The sequence below is a fragment of the Oncorhynchus masou genome, chromosome 10 (assembly GCF_036934945.1).
Source record: "Oncorhynchus masou masou isolate Uvic2021 chromosome 10, UVic_Omas_1.1, whole genome shotgun sequence".
NCBI classification, from domain to species: Eukaryota; Metazoa; Chordata; class Actinopteri; order Salmoniformes; family Salmonidae; genus Oncorhynchus; species Oncorhynchus masou.
The window spans coordinates 8,605,052-8,631,799 of NC_088221.1; the positions used below are offsets into that span (position 1 = coordinate 8,605,052).

Here is a 26,748-nt window from a genome sequence, read left to right on the forward strand (position 1 = left end):
CGCACTGGCCCGCCACAGGAGTCACTAGAGCGAGATGGGACAAGAACATCCCTGCCAGCCAAACCCTCCCCTAACCCAGACGACGCAGGCATGTTTTAATAGAGATGAGCTGGAGGAATTGCACAGACCTTTGGAGTAGTCAGATTCAATAGCAGGAACACTGAGATAAGGGTGCTTTACAATAACCTTTAACCTCAACAAAGATTCACATGAATGTCTAAGTTACGGGCATGTAACTCTGGTCAGAATTCTGTTAGTATATGTGATGGACAGTTAATGTGATGGACAGTTAATGAGATGAAAGGCTTGCTCTAATTGTCTTGACGGCTCCAAGATGGCATAGCAGTTCAGACGTCTTTTGTCCTCGTCTTGTCGTGTCCCGTATATATATTTACAACTTTTTTCACATACATTTTTTAAATTTTCCATAAACTCATCTTCAAAACACTCTCCTGCAACCCGCCTCACCAAGTTATATTTATAAAAAGTATTATTTACCTCAAATCTGTAATCCTCCAAGAAGATAGCCAGAAACTCCAAGAAGATAGCCAGAAACTCCAAGAAGCTAGCCAGAAACTAGCCAGAAGCTAGCCAGAAGCTAATTCAGAAGCTAATCAGAAGCTAATCAGAAGCTAGTCCAGAAGCTAGTTAGCTTCTTTACTGGCAAATCGTTAGTATTCAGCTAACCACGGTTTGTGGTCATCAGCTATCCTTTAGCTCGAAAATCTATCGCCAGTTTTGTACGGCGCAGCGCAGCGCGGCTCGGAACGGAACACACCAGACCAATTTTTCTCTCCATGTCCCTGGATTTCAACTGCTAACTCTGGACATTCATACCTGGATCTCACAGCTAGCTAGCTGCTATCCGTGTGACTATCGGCTTTCGTTGATTCCGGAGCAAACATCAATTGTTCCGGAGCTAGCCAGCTGAAGAGTTCCATCAATCACTCCTGGGCTGCAGTAACCTATCCGGACCCGTTTTACTGCCTACGCGGAGCCCCACCGGGCCTTCACAACTGGACTGCCGACGTTATCTACCCGAAGGAGTTATCCGGCTGGCTCCTCTGTCGCGACGTTACCTGAAAGCCCATCTGCGGCCTGCTAACCATTAGCTGTCTTATTGGCTGCTATATGAATAGACAATCGGACAATTTATTTATTTATTTTTTATTATTATTATTTATTTATTTTTCTTCTTGGGCCTCTATAACTATATCTATAGTTTTTTTGTGTGTGTGATTTGGATTAATCCCCTCTACCACACGGAACCCCACTAATCTACTGACGGAACGTAAGAGGTGGCTAATAACAGACCTCCATCCTATGCTAGCTTGCTACCGATGGCCTGGCTAGCTGTCTAAATCGCCGTGACCGCCAGCCAACCTCTCCACTCACTGGACCATTTTGATCACTCGACTAAGCATGCCTCTCCTTAATGTCAATACGCCTTGTCCATTGCTGTTCTGGTTAGTGTTTATTGGCTTATTTCACTGTAGAGCCTCTAGTCCTGCTCACTATACCTTATCCAACCTATTAGTTCCACCACCCACACATGCAATGGCATCTCCTGGTTTCAATGACGTTTCTAGAGACAATATCTCTCTCTTCATCACTCAATACCTAGGTTTACCTCCACTGTATTCACATCCTACCATACCTTTGTCTGTACATTATACCTTGATGCTATTGTATCGCCCCAGAAACCTCCTTTTACTCTCTGTTCCAGACATTCTAGACGACCAATTCTTATTGATTTTAGCCGCACCCTTATTCTACTCCTCCTCTGTTCTTCTGGTGATGTAGAGGTGAATCCAGGCCCTGCAGTGCCTAGCTCCACTTCTATTCCCCAGGCGCTCTCTTTTGACGACTTCTGTAACCATAATAGCCTTGGTTTCATGCATGTTAACATTAGAAGCCTCCTCCCTAAGTTTGTTCTATTCACTGCTTTAGCACACTCTGCCAACCCGGATGTTCTAGCTGTGTCTGAATCCTGGCTTAGGAAGACCACCAAAAATTCTGAAATTTTTATTCCAAACTACAACATTTTCAGACAAGATAGAACTGCCAAAGGGGGCGGTGTTGCAATCTACTGCAAAGATAGCCTGCAGAGTTCTGTCCTACTATCCAGGTCTGTACCCAAACAATTTGAAAATCTACTTTTAAAAATCCACCTCTCTGAAAACAAGTCTCTCACCGTTGCCGCCTGCTATAGACCACCCTCTGCCCCCAGCTGTGCTCTGGACACCATATGTGAACTGATTGCCCCCCATCTATCTTCAGAGCTCGTGCTGCTAGGCGACCTAAACTGGAACATGCTTAACACCCCAGCCATCCTACAATCTAAACTTAATGCCCTCAATCTCAGACAAATTATCAATGAACCTACCAGGTACCTCCCCAAAGCCTTAAACACGGGCACCCTCATAGATATCATCCTAACCAACTTGCCCTCTAAATACACCTCTGCTGTCTTCAACCAAGATTTCAGTGATCACTGCCTCATTGCCTGCATCCGAAATGGGTCAGCGGTAAAACGACCTCCACTCATCACTGTAAAACGCTCCCTGAAACACTTCAGCGAGCAGGCCTTTCTAATCGACCTGGCCGGGGTATCCTGGAAGGATATTGATCTCATCCCGCCAGTAGAGGATGCCTGGATATTTAAAAAAAATGCCTTCCTAACCATTTTAAATAAACATGCCCCATTCAAGAAATTTAGAACCAGGAACAGATATAGCCCTTGGTTCTCCCCAGACCTGACTGCCCTTAACCAACACAAAAACATCCTATGGCGTTCTGCATTAGCATCGAACAGCCTCCGTGATATGCAGCTGTTCAGGGAATCTAGAAACCATTATACACAGGCAGTTAGAAAAGCCAAGGCTAGCTTTTTCAAGCAGAAATTTGCTTCCTGCAACACAAACTCAAAAAAGTTCTGGGACACTGTAAAGTCCATGGAGAATAAGAACACCTCCTCCCAGCTGCCCACTGCACTGAAGATAGGAAACACTGTCACCACTGATAAATCCACCATAATTGAGAATTTCAATAAGCATTTTTCTATGGCTGACCATGCTTTCCACCTGGCTACTCCTACCCCGGTCAACAGCACTGCACACCCCACAGCAACTCTCCCAAGCCTTCCCCATTCTCCTTCTCCCAAATCCGTTCAGCTGATGTTCTGAAAGAGCTGAAAAATCTGGACCCCTACAAATCAGCCGGGCTAGACAATCTGGACCCTTTCTTTCTAAAAATGATCTGGCAAAATTGTTGCCACCCCTATTACTAGCCTGTTCAACCTCTCCTTCGTGTCGTCTGAGATTCCCAAAGATTGGAAAGCAGCTGCGGTCATCCCCCTCTTCAAAGCGGGGGACACTCTTGACCCAAACTGCTACAGACCTATATCTATCCTACCATGCCTTTCTAAGGTCTTCGAAAGCCAAGTCAACAAACAGATTACCGACCATTTCGAATCTCACCATACCTTCTCTGCTATGCAATCTGGTTTCAGAGCTGGTCATGGGTGCACCTCAGCCACGCTCAAGGTCCTAAACGATATCTTAACCGCCATCGATAAGAAACATTACTGTGCAGCCGTATTCATTGATCTGGCCAAGGCTTTCGAATCTGTCAATCACCACATCCTCATCGGCAGACTCGACAGCCTTGGTTTCTCAAATGATTGCCTTGCCTGGTTCACCAACTACTTCTCTGATAGAGTTCAAGTGTGCACACGCTCCAGCAGGTATATCTCTCTAGTCACCCCCAAAACCAATTCTTTCTTTGGACGCCTCTCCTTCCAATTCTCTGCTGCCAATGACTGGAACGAACTACAAAAATCTCTGAAACTGGAAACACTTATCTCCCTCACTAGCTTTAACTTACTGTCAGAGCACCAACTGTCAGAGCAGCTCACAGATTACTGCACCTGTACATAGCCCACCTATAATTTAGCCCAAACAACTACCACTTTCCCTACTGTATTTATTTTATTTATTTTGCTCCTTTGTACCCCATTATTTTTATTTCTACTTTGCACATTCTTCCATTGCAAATCTACCTTTCCAGTGTTTTACTTGCTATATTGTATTTACTTTGCCACCATGGCTTTTTTTTGCCTTTACCTCCCTTATCTCAACTCATTTGCTCACATCGTATATAGACTTGTTTATACTGTATTATTGACTGTGTGTTTGTTTTACTCCATGTGTAACTCTGTGTCGTTGTATGTGTCGAACTGCTTTGCTTTATCTTGGCCAGGTCGCAATTGTAAATGAGAACTTGTTCTCAACTTGCCTATCTGGTTAAATAAAGGTGAAAAAAAAAATTCATTTGGTTAGAAGCAAAATCTCATGGCATGACCATGTTAAGAAGCACCGGGGTTACCTTCAGCTCAGTCAAGAGACAATGTGTATACGTTGTATACACGTGGTATCTTTATCTGGAAGACTGGAATTGTTCACAGATTTATATTTAGAATATGGACACATGTGAAGGTGTTTTTTGTGTACATATTCAGTTTATCTGGAGGTGTTTGCTATTACAGGTGGAGAACTCTGCCTTGACGACGGAGAATGACAACCAGAGGAAGCAGTATGAACGTTGTCTGGATGAGGTGAGTGTGTATTTCTCTCTCTGTATCTCTCACAGACACACAGTTCACTTAGTTTACTCTAAGCTGAAATCCTTGATACGGTCTGGAAAGGACTAGAAATTCCTGTAGTTTCCTTACAGAAACATCCACAAAGTATAGAGTATAGTTATACAGGGTTTGAATCTAATGAGATTTAAGCATGGGAGTTCTAAGGGATGAGACCTCTCCTCCTGCTCAGAGACTGGCCAGGAGCGAGCTCGTGTGGGTTGAGTGTGCTCCTTTCCTCCTCTCCTCAATTACAACGGCTGATTGTCTCTCCATCTCCCTCTCCATTTTTGAAGAGGCTTCCTTAAATGAGGCAGTTACCATGGCAATTGCTGCCCTCTTGAATTTTAAGTATTCAGGTAGAAGACAAAATGTTTCAACACAACTGTAGTGAGAGTAATTCACTCTGCCAAAACATCCCATCAAAAACTAATGTTCCAAACTCAGGCAATCTCTCAGGGTGCTTTTTGTCATGATGACATCAGATTTGTCATGATAGCTATATTTATTTAACTAGCCATGTCAGTTAAGAACAAATTCTTATTTACAATGACGGCCTACCCCGGCCAAATCCTATCCCGGACGATGCTGGGCCAATTGTGTGCCACCCTATGGGACTCCCAATCGCATCCGGTTTTGAAACAGCCTGGAGTTGAATCAGGGTCTGTAGTGACGCCTCTAGCACTGAGATGCAGTGCCGTAGACCGCTGCGCCACTTGGGAGACCCATATTAAAGGGCTATATTTCCCATTGAATAGAAATGGAACAACCGACTCAACTATATTGGTTAATTCATAACCGAGTCATGTCAAGCCAAGCTGTCCTGCAGGGTTCCCCAACTGTCTGCGGGCCGAATTTGGGTGGTTTTATTTGGCCCCCCAAGTCTTCTGGGCAAAAAAATATGTGGGGAAAACAAGTATTTGATACACTGCCGATTTTGCAGGTTTTCCTACTTACAAAGCATGTAGAGGTCTATTATGTTTTATCATAGGTACACTAAAACAAATCACATTGTATGACTTTTTAAGTAATTAATTTGCATTTTATTGCATGACATAAGTATTTAATCACCTACCATCCAGTAAGAATTACAGCTCTCACAGACCTGTTAGTTTTTCTTTAAGAATCCCTCCTGTTCTCCACTCATTACCTGTATTAACTGCACCCTGTTTGAACTCGTTACCTGTATAAAAGACACCTGTCCACACACTCAATCAAACAGACTCCAACCTCTCCACAATGGCCAAGGCCAGAGAGCTGTGTAAGGACATCAGGGTTAAAATTGTAGACCTGCACAAGGCTGGGATGGGCTACAGGACAATAGGCAAGCAGCTTGGTGAGAAGGTAACAACTGTTGGCGCAATTATTAGAAAATGGAAGAAGTTCAAGATGACGGTCAATCACCTTCGGTCTGGGGCTCCATGCAAGATCTCACCTTGTGGGGCATCAATGATCATGAGGAAGGTGAGGGATCAGCCCAGAACTTCACAGCAGGACCTGGTCAATGACCTGAAGAGAGCTGGGACCACAGTCTCAAAGTAAACCATTAGTAACACACACGCCATCATGGATTAAAATCCTGCAATGCACGCAAGGTCCCCCTGCTCAAGCCAGCGCATGTCCAGGCCCGTCTAAAATTTGCTAATGACCATCGGGATGATCCAGAGGAGGAATGGGAGAAGGTCATGTGGTCTGATGAGACAAAAAAAGAGCTTTTTGGTCTGAACTCCACTCGCCGTGTTTGGAGGAAGAAGAAGGATGAGTACAACCCCAAGACACCATCCCAACCGTGAAGCATGGAGGTGGAAACATCATTCTTTGGGGATGCTTTTCTGCAAAGGGGACAGGATGACTGCACCGTATTGAGGGGAGGATGGATGGGGCCATGTATTGTAGTGCCTTAGGAAAGTATTCAGACCTTTACTTTTTCCACATTTTGTTACGTTACAACCTTGTTCTAAAATTGATTAAATAAAAAAACTCCTCAAAAATCTACACACAAGACTTCAGAGTGAATCAGTCATCTAAGGCACTGCATCACAGTTCTAGCTGTGCCACTAGAGATCCTGGTTTGAGTCCAGGCTCTGTCTCAGCCAGCCGCGACCAGGAGACCCATGGAGTGGCGCACAATTGGCCCAGCGTCGTCCGGGTTAGGGGAGGGTTTGGGCGGCAGGGATGTTCTTGTCCCATTGCGCACTAGCAACTCCTGTGGCAGGCCGGGCACAGTGCCCGCTGACACGGTTGCCAGGTGTACGGTGTTTCCTCTGACACATTGGTGCGGCTAACTTCCGGGTTAAGCGTGCATTGTGTCAAGAAGCATTGCGGCTTGGCTGGGTTGTGTTTCAGAGGACGCATGACTCTCGACCTTCGCCTCTCCCGAGTTTGTATGAGAACTATAGCGATGGGACAAGACTGTAACTACTAATTGCATACCACAAAATTGGGGAGGATTTAAAAAAAAATCATTTAAAAAAATGAAATCTACACACAAAACCTCATATTGACAAAGCAAAAATAAAAAACAGATACCTTATTTACATAAGGAGTCAGACTGTTTGCTATGAGACTCGAAATTGAGCTCAGGTGCATCCTGTTTCCATTGATCATCCTTGATGTTTCTACCACTTGTTTGGAGTCCACCTGTGGTAAATGAATTGATTGGACATGATTTGAAAAGGCACACACCTGTTTATATTAAAGTCCCTAAATTGGTAGTGTATATCAGAGCAAAAACAAAGCCATGAGGTCGAAGGAATTGTCTGGAGAGCTCAGGGGACAGGATTGTGTTGACCACAGATCTGGGGAAGGGTATCAAAACATTTCTGCAACATTGAATGTCCCCAAAATGGAAGAGGTTTGGAACCACCAAAGACTCTTCCTAGAGCTGGCCGCTGGTCAAACTGAGCAATCGAGAGGAGAAGGCCCTTGGTCAGGTAGGTGACCAAGAACCCGATGGTCACTCTGACAGAGCTCCAGTGTTCCTCTGTGGAGATGGGAGAAACTTCCAGAAGGACAACCATCTCTGCAGCAGTCCATCAATCAGGCCTTTACTGGCGGAAGCCACTCCTCAGTAAAAGGTACATGACAGCCTGCTTGGAGGTTGCCAAAAGCACCTAAAGACTCTCAGACCATGAGAAACAAGATTCTCTGGTCTGATAAAAGCTAGATTGAACTCTTCGGCCTGAATGACATGCGTCACGTCTGGAGGAAACCTGGCACCATCCCTACGGTGAAGCATGGTGGTGATCACGATGTGGGGACGTTTTTAAGTGGCAGGGACTGGGAAACTTGTCATGATCGAGGCAAAGGTGAACAAAGCAAAGTACAGAGAGATCCTTGAACAAAACCTGTTCCTCAGACTGGGGTGAAGGTTCACCTTCCAACAGGACAACAACCCTAAGCACACAGCCAAGACAACTCAGGAGTGAGTTCAGGAAAAGTCTCTGAATGTCCTTGAGTGGCCCAGCCAAAGCTCAGATTTGAATCTGATCTAACATCTCTGTAGAGACCTTAAAATAGCTGTGCAGCAACGCTCCCCCTCCAACCTGACAGAGCGTGAGAGGATCTGCAGAGAAGAATGGGAGAAACTCCTCAAATACAGGTTTGTCAAGCTTATTTTTCATACCCAAGAAGACTTGAGGCTGTAATTGCTGCCAAAGGTGCTTCAACAAAGTACTGGGTAAAGGTTCTGAATACCTATGTAAATGGGATTTTTTTCAGTTTAATGTTAACAAATTTGCAAACATTTCTAAAACCTAGTTTTTGCTTTGTCATCATGGGGTATTGTGTCTAGATTGATGAGGGTAGAAAAACTATTTTATCAATTTTAGAATAAGGCTGTAATCTAACAAAATGTGGAAAAAGTCAAGTGGTCTGAATACTTTGTGAATGCACTGTATGTGCATATATTTTCTATTTTTGTTGGACACAAGGGAATGAGCTCCAAGTGATTTCAATTTAAGAAATCTGTTCCCTACTATTCCCACGTATAATAAAGAGACGTGATTGTATAAAAATATAAGCAATGTTTGAAAGTATTATGTTTTAGTCAAACATATCAGTTTGCTTCTTGCAGTCAATTGCAGTCGACAAATGATTTGTTATTATAAACTGGGTGGGTCGAACCCTGAATGTTGATTGGCTGACAGCCGTGGTATACAACAGGTATGACAAAACATGTATTTTTACTGATCTAATTACTTTATAATAGCAAAAAGGCACTTCAGGGGTTTGTGGTATATGGGCAATATACCATGGCTAAGGGCTGTATCCAGGCTCTATGCGTTGCTTCGTGAATAAGAACAGCCCTTAGCCGTGGTATATTGTCCATATACCACACCCCCTCGGGCCTTATTGCTTAATTATGTTCCAGCCCCCAGACCATCCGCTAAAGAAAAAAAATAGATCTGCGACTGAATCTAGTTGTAATCTAGTTGTATTGTGTCTGAGCTAGCCTGGGTACTCATCCACCATAGTTTCAGGATCTGCTGAAATGGACAATGTGAAAGAAATGATCTGAGCCAGCATGGTATGTTAGGGGGAGGTGCAATTTTCTTTCAGACAAAGAATATTCTGTCTGTGTTCAAATTTCTCTTTACAGATTACTGCTGTACATCAATTTCCAACCTTCCTCCCATCCTTCAGCTCTTATTGATATTACATAAGGTTAGCGTAACTCATTAGATAAAATTATGCCATGTGATAGCTGTGAATTCGTGGTCACTGTGACGTAACTCTTGACCAGCTCATCTTTGTCATTAGTAGCAAGTCATCACCTTTCAAAGTGCCCTCCAAAAGCACCACTATCTTCTGGAAGGATCTTAAATCCCAAGTCACATTTCTACAGCATCTCTGCCCCCTACCAGCTCACACAGTTGGCAATATGTAATGCATTCAACATCACACTAGAAAATGCAAAAATGTTGAATGATCTCTGAAACTAAACAACATAATTGCACAATTATATAAATGTAAGCCTTTCATGATATTCTGCTACCTTAATTCATATTCAATGCTACCATAAAATAAATGTATCCCCAGAAAAATAATAATCTAGCTTCGAGGAAGAGGACGGAGGGCCTCTCACATTAAAACGTTATTGAAAAGATTTGTTTGAAAATAAGAGTTTTTTGTTGTTGTTTTAATTATAAGAAGTACATCAGTTTAAACAGACAGATTTGAAACAGTGTAAAAGAGGATAAAAGTATCAAACCAGGAGTAACAAATGTGCAAACTACTCTCCTAGTTAGGTAGCTGCACTAGGGTCGGCCAGCATGACAATGTAGATCAATACACAGTGGAGCCAGCGTGAGATAAAAAGAAAATGTATCCCCCTTTCTCCCCAATTTCGTGGTATCTGATTGTTAGTAGTTACTATATTGTCTCATCGCTACAACTCCCATACGGGCTCGGGAGAGACGAAGGTCAAAAGCCATGCGTCCTCTGAAACACAACCCAACCAAGCCGCACTGCTTCTTAACACAGCGCGCATCCAACCCGGAAAACCAGCCGCACCAATGTGTCGGAGGAAACACCGCCAAGCCCTCCCTAACCCGGACGAAAGTGTTTCTATGTGTTAGTGTGTCTTGCTCCCAGGCAGACTAAATAACTTTTTTTGCCCGCTTTGAGGACAATACAGTGCCACTGACACGGCCTGCAACGAAAACATGCAGACTCTCCTTCACTGCAGCCGAGGTGAGTAAAACATTTAAACGTGTTAACCCTCGCAAGGCTGCAGGCCCAGACAGCATCCCCAGCCGCGCCCTCAGAGCATGCGCAGACAAGCTGGCTGGTGTTTACGGACATATTCAATCAATCCCTATCCCAGTCTGCTGTTCCCACATGCTCCAAGAGGGCCACCATTGTTCCTGTTCCCAAGAAAGCTAAAGTAACTGAGCTAAACGACTACCGCCCCGTAGCACTCCCTTCCGTCATAATGAAGTGCTTTGAGAGACTAGTCAAGGACCATATCGCCTCCACCCTACCTGACACCCTAGACCCACTCCAATTTGCTTTACCGCCCAAATCGGTCCTTGACGATGCAATCTCAACCACACTGCACACTGCCCTAACCCATCTGGACAAGAGGAATGCCTATGTGAGAATGCTGTTCATCGACTACAGCTCGGCATTTAACACCATAGTACCCTCCAAGCTCGCCATCAAGCTCGAGATCCTGGGTCTCGACCCCGCCCTGTGCAACTGGGTACTGGACTTCCTGACGGGCCGCCCCCAGGTGGTGAGGGTAGGCAACAACATCTCCACCCCGCTGATACTCAACACTAGGGCCCCACAAGGGTGTGTTCTGAGCCCTCTCCTATAGTCCCTGTTCACCACGACTGCGTGGCCACGCACGCCTCCAACTCAATCATCAAGTTTGCGGACGACACAACAGTGGTAGGCTTGATTACCAACAACGATGAGACGGCCTACAGGGAGGAGGTGAGGGCCCTCGGAGTGTGGTGTCAGGAAAATAACCTCACACTCAACGTCAACAAAACTAAGGAGATGATTGTGGACTTCAGGAAACAGCAGAGGGAACACCCCCTATCCACATCGATGGAACAGTAGTGGAGAGGGTAGTAAGTTTTAAGTTCCTTGGCATACACATCACAGACAAACTGAATTGGTCCACCCACACAGACAGCATCGTGAAGAAGGCGCAGCAGCGTCTCTTCAACCTCAGGAGGCTGAAGAAATTTGGCTTGTCACCAAAAGCACTCACAGACTTCTACAGATGCACAATCGAGAGCATCCTGGCGGGCTGTATCACCGCCTGGTACGGCAACTGCTCCGCCCTCAACCGTAAGGCTCTCCAGAGGGTAGTGAGGTCTGCACAACGCATCACCGGGGGCAAACTACCTGCCCTCCAGGACACCTACACCACCCGATGTTACAGGAAGGCCATAAAGATCATCAAGGACAACAACCACCTGAGCCACTGCCTGTTCACCCCGCTATCATCCAGAAGGCGAGGTCAATACAGATGCATCAAAGCTGGGACCGAGAGACTGAAAAACAGCTTCTATCTCAAGGCCATCAGACTGTTAAACAGCCACCACTAACATTGAGTGGCTGCTGCCAACACACTGACTCAACTCCAGCCAATTTAATAATGGGAATTGATGGGAAATTATGTAAAATATATCACTAGCCACTTTAAACAATGCTACCTAATATAATGTTTACATACCCTACATTATTCATCTCATATGTATATACTGTACTCGATACCATCTACTGTATCTTGCCTATGCTGCTCTGCACCATCACTCATTCATATATCTTTATGTACATATTCTTTATCCCCTTACACTTGTGTGTATAAGACAGTCGTTTTGGAATTGTTAGTTAGATTACTTGTTGGTTATTACTGCATTGTCGGAACTAGAAGCACAAGCATTTAGCTACACTCGCATTAACATCTGCTAAACATATGTACAGTGCCTTGCGAAAGTATTCGGCCCCCTTGAACTTTGCGACCTTTTGCCACATTTCAGGCTTTAAACATAAAGATATAAAACTGTATTTTTTTGTGAAGAATCAACAACAAGTGGGACACAATCATGAAGTGGAACGACATTTATTGGATATTTCAAACTTTTTTAACAAATCAAAAACTGAAAAATTGGGCGTGCAAAATTATTCAGCCCCCTTAAGTTAATACTTTGTAGCGCCACCTTTTGCTGCGATTACAGCTATAAGTCGCTTGGGGTATGTCGCTATTAGTTTTGCACATCGAGAGACTGAAATTTTTTCCCATTTACTATTTTTTCCCATTTATGTTTGAAGCCTGAAATGTGTCAAAAGGTCGCAAAGTTCAAGGGGGCCGAATACTTTCGCAAGGCACTGTATGTGACAAATAAAATTTGATTTGATTTTTAGTGGTGTAAAGTACTTAAGTAACTGGTTTTGGGGGGTATCTGTACTTTACTATTTATATATTTGACAACTTTTACTTTTACTTCACTACATTCTTAACGAACAATGTACTTTTTACTCCATACATTTTTAGAATCAATTAGAAATTATTCATACTTTGATACATAAGTCTATTTTTGCAGTTATGCTTACTTTGATACTTAAGTATATTTAAAACCAAATACTTTTATATTAATGTATCTTTACTTTTATCCACATATGACAATTGGGTACTTTTTGTGTGTGAGTGTGTGGCATCAATTTGCTTGTGTGTTTTGTGTGTATGAGTGTATGTCGGTGCATGTGTGTGTTGGAGTGTCAGTGTAGTATGTGTGAGTGTGTGAGGGTAGAGTCCAGTGAGTGTGCATAGAGCCGGTGCATGAGAGTCAGTGCAAATAAAAATGGGGTCAATGCAAATAGTCAGGGTAGCCATTTGATGAACTGTTAAGCAGTCTTATGGCTTGGGGATAGAAGCGGTTTAGAATCCTTTTGGTTCCGGTACTGTTAGCCGTCCGATAGCAGATAGAAGTGGAGTCTTTGACAACTTTTAGGTCCTTCCTCTCACAACGCCTGGTATAGAGGTCCTGGATGACAGAGAGCTCGGCCCCAGTGATGTACTGGGCCTTAGGTACTACCCTCTGTAGCGTCCTATGGTCGGTAAGACAGTCAAGATGTTCTCATTGGTGCAGTTGTGGAACTTTTTGAGGATCTGAAGGCCCATGCCAAATCATTTCACCCTCCTGAGGAGGAGAAGCATTGTTGTTCCCTCTTCATGACTGTTCATACCATGAAAGGTCCTTAGTAATGTGGACACAGAGGAACTTGAAGCTCTCAACCTGCTCCACTACAGTGCCGTCGATGTGATTATCAATTATTGTACTGGAAGAGCATCCATAGTTTTGGGAGAGTTTGACATGTACTAAGCCATAAACCACTCTGTACTTTTATTTGGACATTTCCATAGCGTGACGATGTAGTCTGCACGGAGCCTGATTGGCTGAATATCCTTTGTTGTTCAACACACGTTCTAGTGCCATTTCAAAATGGCTGAGGTCGTTTCTGCTCATAGAGATATATAGAGCACTCATCTTTGTATCTGTGCCATTATAGCATCTGTGACACCATGGGTAGCGCCATTGAGGCAATCTCCATTTTGAAGTAGTCAATTTTCTTCTTCACGATTGGCTGATACCTCCTGATGATCCTGTTGGACATGATTCCAACAGGGTCACCAGGGGAGGGATCAGTCAATGTAGTTGGAAGTCGCACCCAGTTGACTACAATAAAATGGCAGAAGCCCTCGATGGTGCTGCCCATGTTAATATAGCCTTTTGACGACTAGATGCTTCTATCATTCTCTATGCTTCTGCTACCTAGAATGAGGACAAAAAGGGCAGCTCTTTGGAAAAACTACCAGTTGTGTAATCGATGTAACAGTGGGGATAATGTGACAATTTGGAGTACATCGCATTTCTCATCCCTGGATTGAGATACATCAGAGAGAAAGGGACGAAGCAAACTCGGCCCAAAATCTGTCTTCTCCAGCAGGTGTTTTTTTGTGCTCACCAAGCGAGGAGTTTTTGCAAGGAGGTCAATGAGAGTGTTGAAATTGGTCAACAAAAAATGTAATTGGTTGCTTACTTGAGGCTTATTTGATCGAATATACATTTTGTAAGTCTTCGGTTATTAGGTTGGGATGTCGCTTCCCTAAACCCTACCCTAACCATTTTAAATTTCAACTTCAGTGGGGTAGGGACAACCTAAAGATCCAGGATAGCAAGAACCGTTGTGGTTGTTCACACACGTATCTGCCCTCTCATTGGCTAGAATGGTGCCACCTGATCTTGCCTCATCACAATTGCCTTCCATTTTTAAAGACATTTATTTCAATTGTTAGTGCGGCAAAAATAGGATCTGGCAATATCTCCCGCTGGCTCTAAAGTGTCTCGATCTACACAGTCATGCTGTCCGACCCCAGCGCAGCTCAGTGTAAACAAGCATAATGGTAACAACATGAATAACATACTGTACATACATTTTAAGCTTTTTCGTCAGGATAGAACAGCGGCCTCTGGTAAGACAAGGGGTGGCGGTTTATGTATATTTATAAACAACAGCTGTTGCATGAAATCTAAGGAAGTCTCAAGGTTTTGCTTGCCTGAGGTAGAGTATCTCATGATAAGCTGTTGACCACACAATTTACCAAGACAGTGAATTTTTCATAGCTGTCTATATACCACCACAAACAGATGCTTGCACTAAGACCACACTCAATGAGCTGTAAATGGCCAATAGCAAACAGGTAAAATGCTCATCCAGAGGCGGAGCTCCTAGTGGTTGGAAACTTTAATGCAGGGAAACTCATCCATTTTACCTTATTTCTATCAGCATGGTAAATGTGCAACCAGAGGGGGAAAAAACTCTAGACCACCTTTATGCCACAAACAGAGACGTGTACAAAGCTCTCCCTCGCCCTCCATTTGGCCAGTCTGACCATAATTATATCGTCTATCGTCACTTACAAGCAAAAACTAAAGCAGGAAGCACCAGTAACTCAGTCAATAAGAAAGTGGTCAAATGAAGCAGATGTTACAGGACAGTTTTGCTAGCACAGACTGGAATGTGTTCCTGGATTCTTCCAATGGCATTGAGGAGTACACCCCATCAGTCACTGGCTTCATCAATAAGTGCATCGATGATGTCGTCCCCACAGTGACTGTACCTACATACCCCAATCAGAAGCCGTGGATTACAGGCAACATCTGCTCGGAGCGAAAGGATAACCCAGAAGAATATAAGAAATCCCACTAGGCCCTCCGACGAACCATCAAACAGGCAAAGCGTCAATAAAAGACTAAGATTGAATCGTACTACGCCAGCTCCGACGCTCGTCGGATGTGGCAGGGCTTGCAAACTGTTACAGACTACAAAGGGAAGCACAGCCACGAGCTGCCCAGCAACACGAGCCTACCAGACGAGCTAAAAAAACGTCTATGCTTGCTTCGTGGCAAGTAACACTGAAGCATACATGAGAGCTTCAGCTGTTCCGGACGACTGTGTGATCACGCTCTCCATAGCCGATGTGAGTAAGACCTTTCAACAGGCTGTACTCTGAGCATGTGCTGACCAATTAGCAAGTGTCTTCACTGACATTTTCAAACTGTCCCTGACTGAGTGTAATACCAACAGGTTTCAAGCAGACCACCATAGTCCCTGTGCCCAAGAACACATAGGTAACCTGCCTAAATGACTACTGACCTGTAGCACTCACGTCTGTAGCCATACAGTGCTTTGAAAGGCTGGTCATGACTCACATCAACACCATTATCCCAGAAACCCCTGACCCACTCCAATTTGCATACCCCCCCAACAGATCCACACATGATGCAATCTCTGTTGCACTCCACACTGCCCTTTCCCACCTGGACAAAAGGAACACCTATATGAGAATGCTATTCATTGATTACAAATCAGCGTTCAACACCGTGTGCCCTCAAAGCTCATCACAAAGCTAAGGACCCTGGGACTAAACACCTCCCTCTGCAACTGGATCCTGGACTTCCTAATGGGCCGCCCCCAGGTGGTAAGGGTAGGTAACAACACATCCGACATGGTGATCCTCAACACGGGGGCCCCTCAGGGGTGCACGCTCAGTCCCCTCCTGTACTCCCTATTCACTCATGACTGTGTGGCCAAGCATGACTCCAAAACCATCATCAAGTTTGCCGATGACACAACAGTGGTAGGCCTGATCACCAACAACGATGAGACAGCCTATTGGGAGGTTGTGTGGTGCCAGGACAACAACCTCTCCCTCAACGTGATCAAGACAAAGGAGATGATCGTGGACTACAGGAAAAGGAGTCCCAGGCACGCCCCCATTCTCATCGACAGGGCGCAGTGGAGCAGGTTGACAGTTTCAAGTTCCTTGGTGTCCACCTCACCAACAAACTATCATGGTCCAAACACACTACAGTAGTGAAGAGGGCACGACAAAGCTTATTCCCCCTCAGGAGACTGAAAAGATTTGGCATGGGTCCTCAGATCCTCAAAAGGTTCTACTGCTGCACCATCGAGAACATCCTGACTGGTTGCATCACTGCCTGGTATGGCAACTGCTCGGCCTCCGACCGCAAGGCACTACAGAGTGCCTCAAGCTTCCTGCCATTCGTGACCTCTATACCAGGCAGTGTCAGAGGAAGGTCCTAAAAAGTCTCCAGCCACCCAAGTCATGGACTGTTCTCTCTGCTACCACACAGAAAGCGGTAACCGGTGACCCCCCCCCGCACATTGACTCTGTACCGATAGCCCCTGTATATTGCCTCACTATTGTTATTTTACTGCTGCTGTTTAATTATTAGTTACTTATATTTTCTACTTATCAATTTTTTGTTTTAACACTTTTTTTTTCTTAACCTACAGTGCTTTAATAAGTTTTAAGGGCATGTAAGTAAGTATTTCACTGTAAGGTCTACCTACACCTGTTGTATTCAGCGCATGTGACAAATAAAATTTGATTTGATTTGAATCTTCTGGCATCTATTTTATCGCTCTTTTCCCGATCAACAATCACTAGATTTTAGCTATGGCTTAATACGCAACTGTACTGTATCAGAACTTAATGAGGGGCGCGTGGGGATTTACCATCTACAACATTCCACTGGCTGTCCTAAACACACACACACACACAATCAACTGTAGAGATGTAGATGATAGTATAAGCTTTAAATATATGTAATGAAAGTAACAACTAGGGCCCTTGAAACAAACAAACAACAACAAGGCAACAGTAAACTTGTTGTCCCCCATGAATGATGCAGCTCCCCCTTGGGCCAATTGAGATATTGAGTGTGACTAACTAATTTCAGTTAATTACTATCGCTCCCGCCTTTGGCCAATCCGTGTACTTTTGTAAATGCCAGATCTCTATAGCAGGACGCAACATGCACCTAAGTTCAGTCAAAATCATCCCAATGCTGTCTGAGATATCGCGTGTGACTAAAGTACAAACAAACGGAGGGAGACAGATCTACAGGCCCCTCCCCGATTTCATCATGGGGGAAAATTAAAACATCGGGGAGGTAAATGTCTCTGCATCTTCACACAAACATTGTACAACAAGCCTGAAAGACAAAGATTTCTTTATCAGGACATGCTGACTGAACATTGTCTTAACTTTTCTTTGAGTGTATTGTTTATGCAAGGTCTCTCTTTTGTTTATCTCCTCTCTCTCTCTGCTCTCTTTTGCTTGAAGGTGGCTAATCAGGTTGTTCAAGCACTCCTCACTCAAAAGGTTTGTCTTTGTTTTGTTTAATTAAAGCATCATTAGTCAATCAAGTCTAAGGGAGGCTATAAAATAAATAATGATGGAAACCTAATAATGACAAATAGAATTAGTTGTCATGTTTATTGAAACTGAAAAACCACATGCTCACTACTAGCTATTACATTGGCTAGTCAGGCCATTACTTCTGTTCCAGCTCGCTGATTGCAGTTGTTACTTATAATGTAAAGCATAGCACAGAGAATTTTTAACCAACCCTTTACTTGGCGATACTTCCTCAATTTCTTGGAAGGCAATGCATGTCTTTTAAACTTCCATTGCTAGTTGCAGGTAGTTTGTTTGAATTAAGAACATGTTATTAAATAAAATCAAGGTTTTGCTCCATGAAGTCTATTCTATTTTACATCTATCTCAAATCATGCTTTGCGTTCAATGACACTCACCTGTCTTGATCAATGAGAAGATTTGAAATTGGTAATACACTTTGGCATACACTTCATGGAGCAAAAATATGATTTAATTTAATAAGGTAACATTTTGTCAATTTAAAATGAACCACCTGCAAGTAGCCATGGAAGTTTAGAAGAAATGTGTTGTCTTTCAATTCAGGAATTGAGGAAGTAACATATCACCAAGTAAGGTTTGCTGAAAATTCTCTGTGCTACGCTTTACATTACCTAAGAATTGCTATCAGCCAGCTGGAACAGTAGTATGGTATATGCTTATCAACTTTCTGCTGATGTGCCATGCTTGGGAATTAATATTACAGGGACACTTTCTATGAGTCGTGTGTATGTAAAATATTATGAATGATTATTATGAAAATATTACTACCATTTTAATGTATGAAGATTGTCTTATTGGGTCCTAAGTTTGACCTATCACATGGTCAGGAAAAACTCCTGGCGCTACATAAATCATAATGGAAGGCACACTGGACATGTATAATTATAAGCCGGTTTATACAACGTTTAACCCACCTTCTTTGTGCTTGTGTGGGTGAATCTAGGACCTAAAAGAAGAGTGTGTGAAGCTGAGGACACGCGTGTTTGACTTGGAGCAGCAGAACCGCATACTGAACGTTCTGTTCCAGCAGCGGGTCAAAATATCCAGCAACCCTGTCTCCCAGGTAGGCTTGGCTTGGTATAGACTGGATAAAGACCATCAATAAATCTAGTTAAAGATAAGCTATATTAGCATTTGAGCAGGTTCATGGGATTGGTCAATTTTTTTTTTACTTTGTTGGGGCATGGACTCTCCAAGATGTCAAAAGCTTTCCACAGGGATGATGGCCGTGTTGAAAGCATTCCACAGAGATGCTGGCCAATGCTTCCCTCAATTTGTGTTAAGTTGGCTGATGTTTTTTGGGTGGTGGAACATTCTTGATACACACTGGAACTGCTGAGCATGAAAAACCCAGCAGTGTTGCCGTTCTTGACACACTCAAATGCCACACATACACAACCCATGTCTTAAGGCTTAAAATTCCCTATTTAACTTGTCTCTTCCCCTTCATCTACACAGATTGAAGGGGATTTAAACAAGTGACATCAGTAAGGGATCATAGCTTTCATCTGGAAGTGGATTTCTATGAGTACTGTAAGTCTGTCATGAAAAGAGCAGGTGTTTTGTATGTTCAGTGTATAGACATTGCTTATCCTGTTGAGTGTAGGGGGCAGTATTTTGATGTTTGGATGAGAAACGTACCCAAATGAAACGGCCTATTTCTCAGGCCCAGAATCGAGAATATGCATATAATTGTCAGATTAGGATAGAAAACACCCTAAAGTTTCCAAAACTGTCCAAATATTGTCTGTGAGTATAACAGAACTGATATTGCAAGCGAAAACCTGAGGAAAATCCAATCCTGAGGTGTTGTTTTTCCTGAAATGTCTCTGTTCCATTGCCTGCCTTCGCTCCATTTAAAGGGATATCAACCAGATTCCATTTCCTATGGCTTCACCATAGTGTGAACAGTCTTTAGACATAGTTTCAGGCTTTTATTTGAAAAATGAGCGAGAAAGATCACATCGCCTCATTGGATGGCTGCGTTTTGCATGCGCAACAGTTTGGAGCAGACATTTTCTCTCTCTCTCCTATTGAAGAAGCGACAGTCCCGGTTGAAATATTATCGCTTATATATTGTAAAAACAACCTGAGGATTGGTTATAAAAAACGTTTTACATGTTTCTACGAACTTTACGGATACTATTTGGAATTTTCGTCTGCGTGGTCGTGACCGCTCGAGCCTGTGGATTTCTGAACATAACGCGCCAACCAAATGGAGGTATTTTGGATATAAAAATAATCTTTATGGAACAAAAGGAACATTTATTGTGTAACTGGGAGTCTCGTAAGTGCAAACATCCGAAGATCATCAAAGGTAATCTACATGGCTGCTAGCTGTTTGTAATGTTTTATCTACTGAGAGAGATGTCCTTACGTAAATGCTTGGTATGCTTTCGCCGAAAAGCTTTTTTGATATCTGACATGCCAGGTGGATTAACAACAAGCTAAGCTGTGTTTTGCTATATTGCACTTGTGATTTCATGAAAATTAAATATTTTTAGTAATTTAATTTGAATTTGGAGCTCTGCAATTCAGAGGATGTTGACAATAATGATCCCGGTAACGGGATGGGTGCATCAAGAAGTTATTGAAGACAATGACTTACATACAGTACCTGTCAAAAGTTTGGACACACATGTTCATTGTGGTTTTTATTTATATTCTACTATTTTCAACATTGTAGAATAATAGTGAAGACAAAACTATGAAATAACACACATGAAATCATGTAATCAAAAAATAGTTAAACAAATCAAAATATATTCATATCTGAGATTCTTCAAAGTAGTCACCCTTTGCCTTAATGACAGCTTTGCACACTCTTTGAATTCTCTCAATCAGCTTCACCTGGAATGCTTTTCCCACATATGCTGAGCACTTGTTGACTGCTTTTCTTTCACTCTGCGGTCCAACTCATCCCAAACCATCTCAATTGGGTTGAGGTTTGGTGATTGTGGAGGCCAGGTCACCTGATTCAGCAATCCATCATTCTCCTTCTTGGTCAAACAGCCCTTACACAGCCATCCTGTTGAAAGATAAATGAAAATCCCACTAAGCGCAACCAGATGGGATTGCGTATGGCTGCAGATTGCTGTGGTAGCCACGCCGGTTAACTGTGCCTTGAATTCTAAATAAATCACAGACAGTGTCACCAGCAAAGCACTCCCACACCATCACACACCACAGATTTCCACATACCTAATGTCCATTGCTCGTGTATCTTGGTCCAAGCAAGTCTCGTCTTCTTATTGGTGTCCTTTAGTAGTGGTTTCTTTGCAGCAATTTGACCATGAAGGCCTGATTGGTGCAGTCTCCTCTGAACAGTTGATGTTGAGATGTCTGTTACTTGAACTCTGCAAAGCATTTATTTGGGCTGCAATCTGAGGTGGAGTTAACCCTAATGAACTTATCCTCTGCAGCAGAGGTAACTCTGGGTCTTCCTTTCCTGTGGCGCTCCCCGTGAGAGCCAGTTTCATCATAGCACTTGATGGTTTTTGCGGCTGCACTTGAAGAAACTTCTTCTTTTTCCACTTTGACTGACATTCATGTCTTAAAGTAATGATGGACTGTCGTTTCTCTTTGCTTATTTGAGCTGTTCTTGCCTTAACATGGACTTGATTTACCAAATAGGGCTATCTTCTGTATACCAACCCTACCTTGTCACATCAGAACTGATTGGCTCAAACACATGAAGAAGGAAATAAATTCCACAAATTAACTTTTAACAAGGCACACCTGTTAATTGAAATGCATTCCAGGTGACTATCTCATTGTAAGACTATCTCATGGTTGAGAGAATGCCAAGAGTGTGCAAAGCTGTCATCAAGGCAAAGGATGGCTACTTTGAAGTATCTCAAATATAAAATATATTTTGATTTGTTTAACACTTCTTTTGGTAACTACATTATTCCATATGTGTTATTTCATAGTTTTGAAATTACTATTATTTTACAATGTAGAAAAGGGTCAAAATAAAGAAAAACCCTTGAATGAGTGGGTGTGTCCAAACTTGTGACTGTTACTATGTGTGTGTGTGTGTGTGTGTGTGTGTGTGTGTATATATACACACACACACAGACTAATCATGTAATTTAAATGATATTTCCGAATAATAATTTAGTGTTATGACATCCAATTACAGTATCTTGTTATTTGTCCCATTTAGATATTCAAGAACAGTTGTTAATGATATTGATTTCACGAGAGCTAACGGCAGATCCAAGACAGAGGAGACCAACCTTTATTTCCTTGAACAGCTAACTTTGTCATCTCAGGGTGTGGCTGCTTTCAAGACTCCTAGGAGCTACTTTGTTAATACCCAAAAGTTTGAGGTAGATCAGCCGAACTTATAGTGTTTTCACATGGATTTATGGTATTTTGCCGCCTATTAAAAAAATGGGCAATGTTTATATGACCCCCTTACAAACAGGCCCATTTTAACCACATTCTTGTCTGGATACACCTTTTATACCTCGCGTGTGCATGCCAGTGAAAAGAGGTAGTAGTGGTGTGCAGATGTGGTGTGCAGATGTGCAGATGTGGTTGGGCAGCTATTGTTTAGGCAGGTCCTAAAAAACACAAGACTAATATAATTTTTTTTCAGAACAATTTTTTTTTCACCACTCAGTCAATACTTTGTAGAAGCACCTTTGGCAGTGATTAAGGCTGTGAGTCTTTCTGGGTAAGTCTCTAAGAGCTTTCCACACCTGGATTCCCATTATTCTTTTCAAAATTCTTCAAGTCTGTGAAATTGGTTCTTGATCATTGCTAGACAACCATTCCCGGGTCTTTCCATAGATTTTCAAGTAGATTTAAGTCAAAACTGCAACTCGGCCACTCAGGAACATTTACTGTCTTCTTGGTAAGCAACTCCAGTGTAGATTTGGCCTTGTGGCAGCCACCTCTATGGTTGAAAATGTGGAGAGTAGTACTCAGTAATGTATTCTATTGGATTTGCCACAAAATTAGCATGTTGTATTCAGGACAAAAGTTAATTGCGTTGCAGCATTACTTTAGTGTGTTGTTACAAACAGAATGCATGTATTGGAACATTTGTACTCTGTATAGGCTTCATTATTTTCACTTTGTCAGTTAGGTTACTATTGTGGGGCAAAAAGTTGTCGGGATGCTTAAAGTTGGCGGAAAAACATCTTGGTTTGAAAGGTGTATTAGACACTTTTAATTTTTCTGTCTTGTGGGGGGGGGATTCAGCACATCTACTCCCTGTGCAGTCTTGTAGATGTTTTCACATCTACTGTACGGTGGATCATTTTTATCTTTTTGTAAAGCCATGGCCAGTTAAGAGGCTACACAGGTTCACAAGGGAGTAAAAAATATTTGACGATTTAAATGTTGGTATTTCATTTGAAGAAAAAGTAAATGCAATAGAAGGAGAGAATTACAGATTACAATTATTATGATCTCTGTCTTGTTCTTTTCCTTTTTTGACCTCACTGGAAATGGTCATGATTTGAACATGAAATGTTTGATTCCCCTGTCAGTTCATTAAGTTTACTATGAGCTTAAAAGGGCAGTAAAAACGTTATCCCACATCCCTGGCCTTTTCTGTAAAGGTCAAATGTATCAACGCACCAAGGGAGCAACTGACTGCACTTCTTCCTGCCGGAGATCAGTGGTACTGAAGCAGGGAGTTATATTGGTACAGATCCGACAGGGTAGAACCAATAGTAGATATCAGAGATGGGCAACTGGCGGTCCGTGGCCCCCCTTTTGAAGGGTCAATTTACCCAAAAAACTAAACAAAAACAATTTAAAAAACAAAATAATAACAATTTTGGAACTCAGTCAGGCTTTCAACTTACTGTTGAAGGTTAGAATAGTAAAATACACAATTTCAACATTTGATTTTCCGTCAACAGTTTTTCTCTTGTTAAGTGAAGTCACTGATAATCAGTCAATTAGCCCATGTCAGTGAAGTCTTTTTAGACTAAGTTAGTTTATCAGTTAGCTTTCTAAACTTGTTATCATGGTCAAATTAACAGCTGCAAACATTTCTCACCACCCTATGGCAAAATGTGTAGAATTGCAGGAAACAGCTAATTTTCCTCTCCCCGCCCCATGACAAAATTTGTAGAATTGCATGAAATTAGTTATAAAATGAGTTCAGATTTTTTGTGGCCCCCACCCCCATCAAAGTTGCCCATCCCTGATGTATTTCAACCCTGGATCTCTGATGCTATGTACTGGACAATGATAGGTGTTTGAAGCCACCGGCCAGTTTTTTCATTTTTTTTACCCATCTACCAATAGGTGCTCTTAATTGCGAGGCATTGGAAAACCTCCCTGGTCTTTTGAATCTGTGTTTGAAATTCACTGCTCGACTGAGGGACCTTACAATTATTTGCATGTGTGGGGTACAGAGATGTGGCGGTCATTGAAAAATCATGTTAAACACTATTTTTGTGAGTTAATGCAACTTATTCTGTGACTTAAGCAAATATTTACTCCTGAACTTATTTAGGCTTGCCATAACAATGGGGTTGAATACTTATTGACTTAAGACATTTCAGCTTTTCATTTTTTATACATTTGTAAAAAAAAACAAAAAAAAACATGATTCCACTTTGACATTATGGGGTATTGCATGTAGGCCAGTTACAAAAACTCTCAATTTAATCTATTTTAAATTCAGGCTGTAACACAACAAAATGTGGAAAAAGTCAAGGGGTGTGAATAATTTCTGAAGGCACTGTATACACTAGATGACTGGGAGGTGCTGTTTTTAAGCCCCCACTCCTCCATTTTGGTACTCCCCCACCATTGTAAAAAATAGGGGTCTGAATTTTTTTTGACGGCACTGTTTTATTTTTATTTTTTTATTTTACCTTTATTTAACCAGGTAGGCTAGTTGAGAACAAGTTCTCATTTGCAACTGCGACCTGGCCAAGATAAAGCATGGCAGTGTGAACAGACAACACAGAGTTACACATGGAGTAAACAATAAACAAGTCAATAACACAGTAGAAAAAAAGAGTCTATATACATTGTGTGCAAAAGGCATGAGGAGGTAGGCAAATACTTACAATTTTGCAGATTAACACTGGAGTGATAAATGATCAGATGGTCATGTACAGGTAGAGATATTGGTGTGCAAAAGAGCAGAAAAGTAAATAAATAAATAAAATGAGGTGATGAGGTAGGTAAAATTGGGTGGGCTATTTACCGATAAGACTATGTACAGCTGCAGCGATCGGTTAGCTGCTCCGATAGCAGATGTTTGAAGTTGGTGAGGGAGATAAAAGTCTCCAACCTCAGTCATTTTTGCAATTCGTTCCAGTCACAGGCAGCAGAAAACTGAAACGAAAGGCGGCCAAATGAGGTGTTGGCTTTAGGGATGATCAGTGAGATACACCTGCTGGAGCGCGTGCTACGGGTGGGTGTTGCCATCGTGACCAGTGAACTGAGATAAGGCGGAGCTTTACCTAGCATGGACTTGTAGATGACCTGGAACCAGTGGGTCTGGCGACGAATATGTAGCGAGGGCCACATATTCAAGGTTGGAACCATCCAGGGTGGTGATACTAGTCAGGCGTGCGGGTGCAGGCAGTGAATGGTTGAACAGCATGCATTTGGTTTTACTAGCGTTTAAGAGCAGTTGGAGGCCACAGAAGGAGTGTTGTATGGCATTGAAGCTTGTTTGGAGGCAAGATAGCACAGTGTCCAAGGACGGGCCGGAAGTATATAGAATGGTGTCGTCTGCATAGAGGTGGATCAGGGAATCGCCTGCAGCAAGAGCAACATCATTGATATATACAGAGAAAAGAGTCGGCCCGAGAATTGAACCCTGTGGCACCCCCATAGAGACTGCCAGAGGACCGGACAGCATGCCCTCCGATTTGACACACTGCACTCTGTCTGCAAAGTAGTTGGTGAACCAGGCAAGGCAGTCATCAGAAAAACCAAGGCTACTGAGTCTGCCGATAAGAATATGGTGATTGACAGAGTCGAAAGCCTTGGCAAGGTCGATGAAGATGGCTGCACAGTACTGTCTTTTATCGATGGCCGTTATGATATCGTTTAGTACCTTGAGCGTGGCTGAGGTGCACCCGTGACCGGCTCGGAAACCAGATTGCACAGCGGAGAAGGTACGGTGTGATTCGAGATGATCAGTGACCAGTTTGTTGACTTGGCTTTCGAAGACCTTAGATAGGCAGGGCAGGGTGGATATAGGTCTGTAACAGTTTGGGTCCAGGGTGTCTCCCCCTTTGAAGAGGGGGATGACTGTGGCAGCTTTCCAATCCTTGGGGATCTCAGACAATGTGAAAGAGAGGTTGAACAGGCTGGTAATATAAATCATTGGGGCGGCAGGGTAGCCTAGTGGTAAGAGCGTTGGATTAGTAACCAAAAGGTTGCAAGTTCAAATCCCCGAGCTGACAAGGTACAAATCTGTCATTCTGCCCCTCAACAGGCAGTTAACCCACTGTTCCTAGGCCATCATTGAAAATAAGAATTTGTTCTTAACTGACTTGCCTAGTAAAATAAAGGTACAATTAAATAAAATAAATAAAAAAGTGTCTGTGACTATAGTAAAACATTAAAGTTGCATGCATAGGTGTTAGTAAAACTTTTAGGTGTTATTGTTAGGAGTGTTAAATCAGTGTCCTTTAGTGTTTTCCAAAGAAAAATACTCCTGGGGTTCCGATTCAATCAAAACTGGTTACCAGATGTCTGAAAATGTCACACTTGATTGAATAGGACTAGGTTTGACTATTTTCCCTTCCCATTGAAACCTTCAATAAATTCATTTTTAGGGGTGGGGGAAGATAGTGGTGATGGGGAGTGTGTGGTGTGTGTGCAACAATTTAATTTCAAATGT

At 42.7% G+C, this 26,748-nt stretch overlaps 1 protein-coding gene across 1 annotated transcript in view; it reads left to right on the forward strand.

Moving 5' to 3' along the window:
- Positions 1 to 26,748, forward strand: part of LOC135547094 (nck-associated protein 5-like) — a 117,567-nt gene that overhangs the window by 52,909 nt on the left and 37,910 nt on the right. The window contains exons 4-6 of the mRNA XM_064975761.1: positions 4,547 to 4,615; positions 17,814 to 17,852; positions 18,853 to 18,972. Of these exons, the coding sequence (XP_064831833.1) occupies positions 4,547 to 4,615; positions 17,814 to 17,852; positions 18,853 to 18,972 (228 nt within the window). The remainder of the gene's footprint in view (positions 1 to 4,546; positions 4,616 to 17,813; positions 17,853 to 18,852; positions 18,973 to 26,748) is intronic.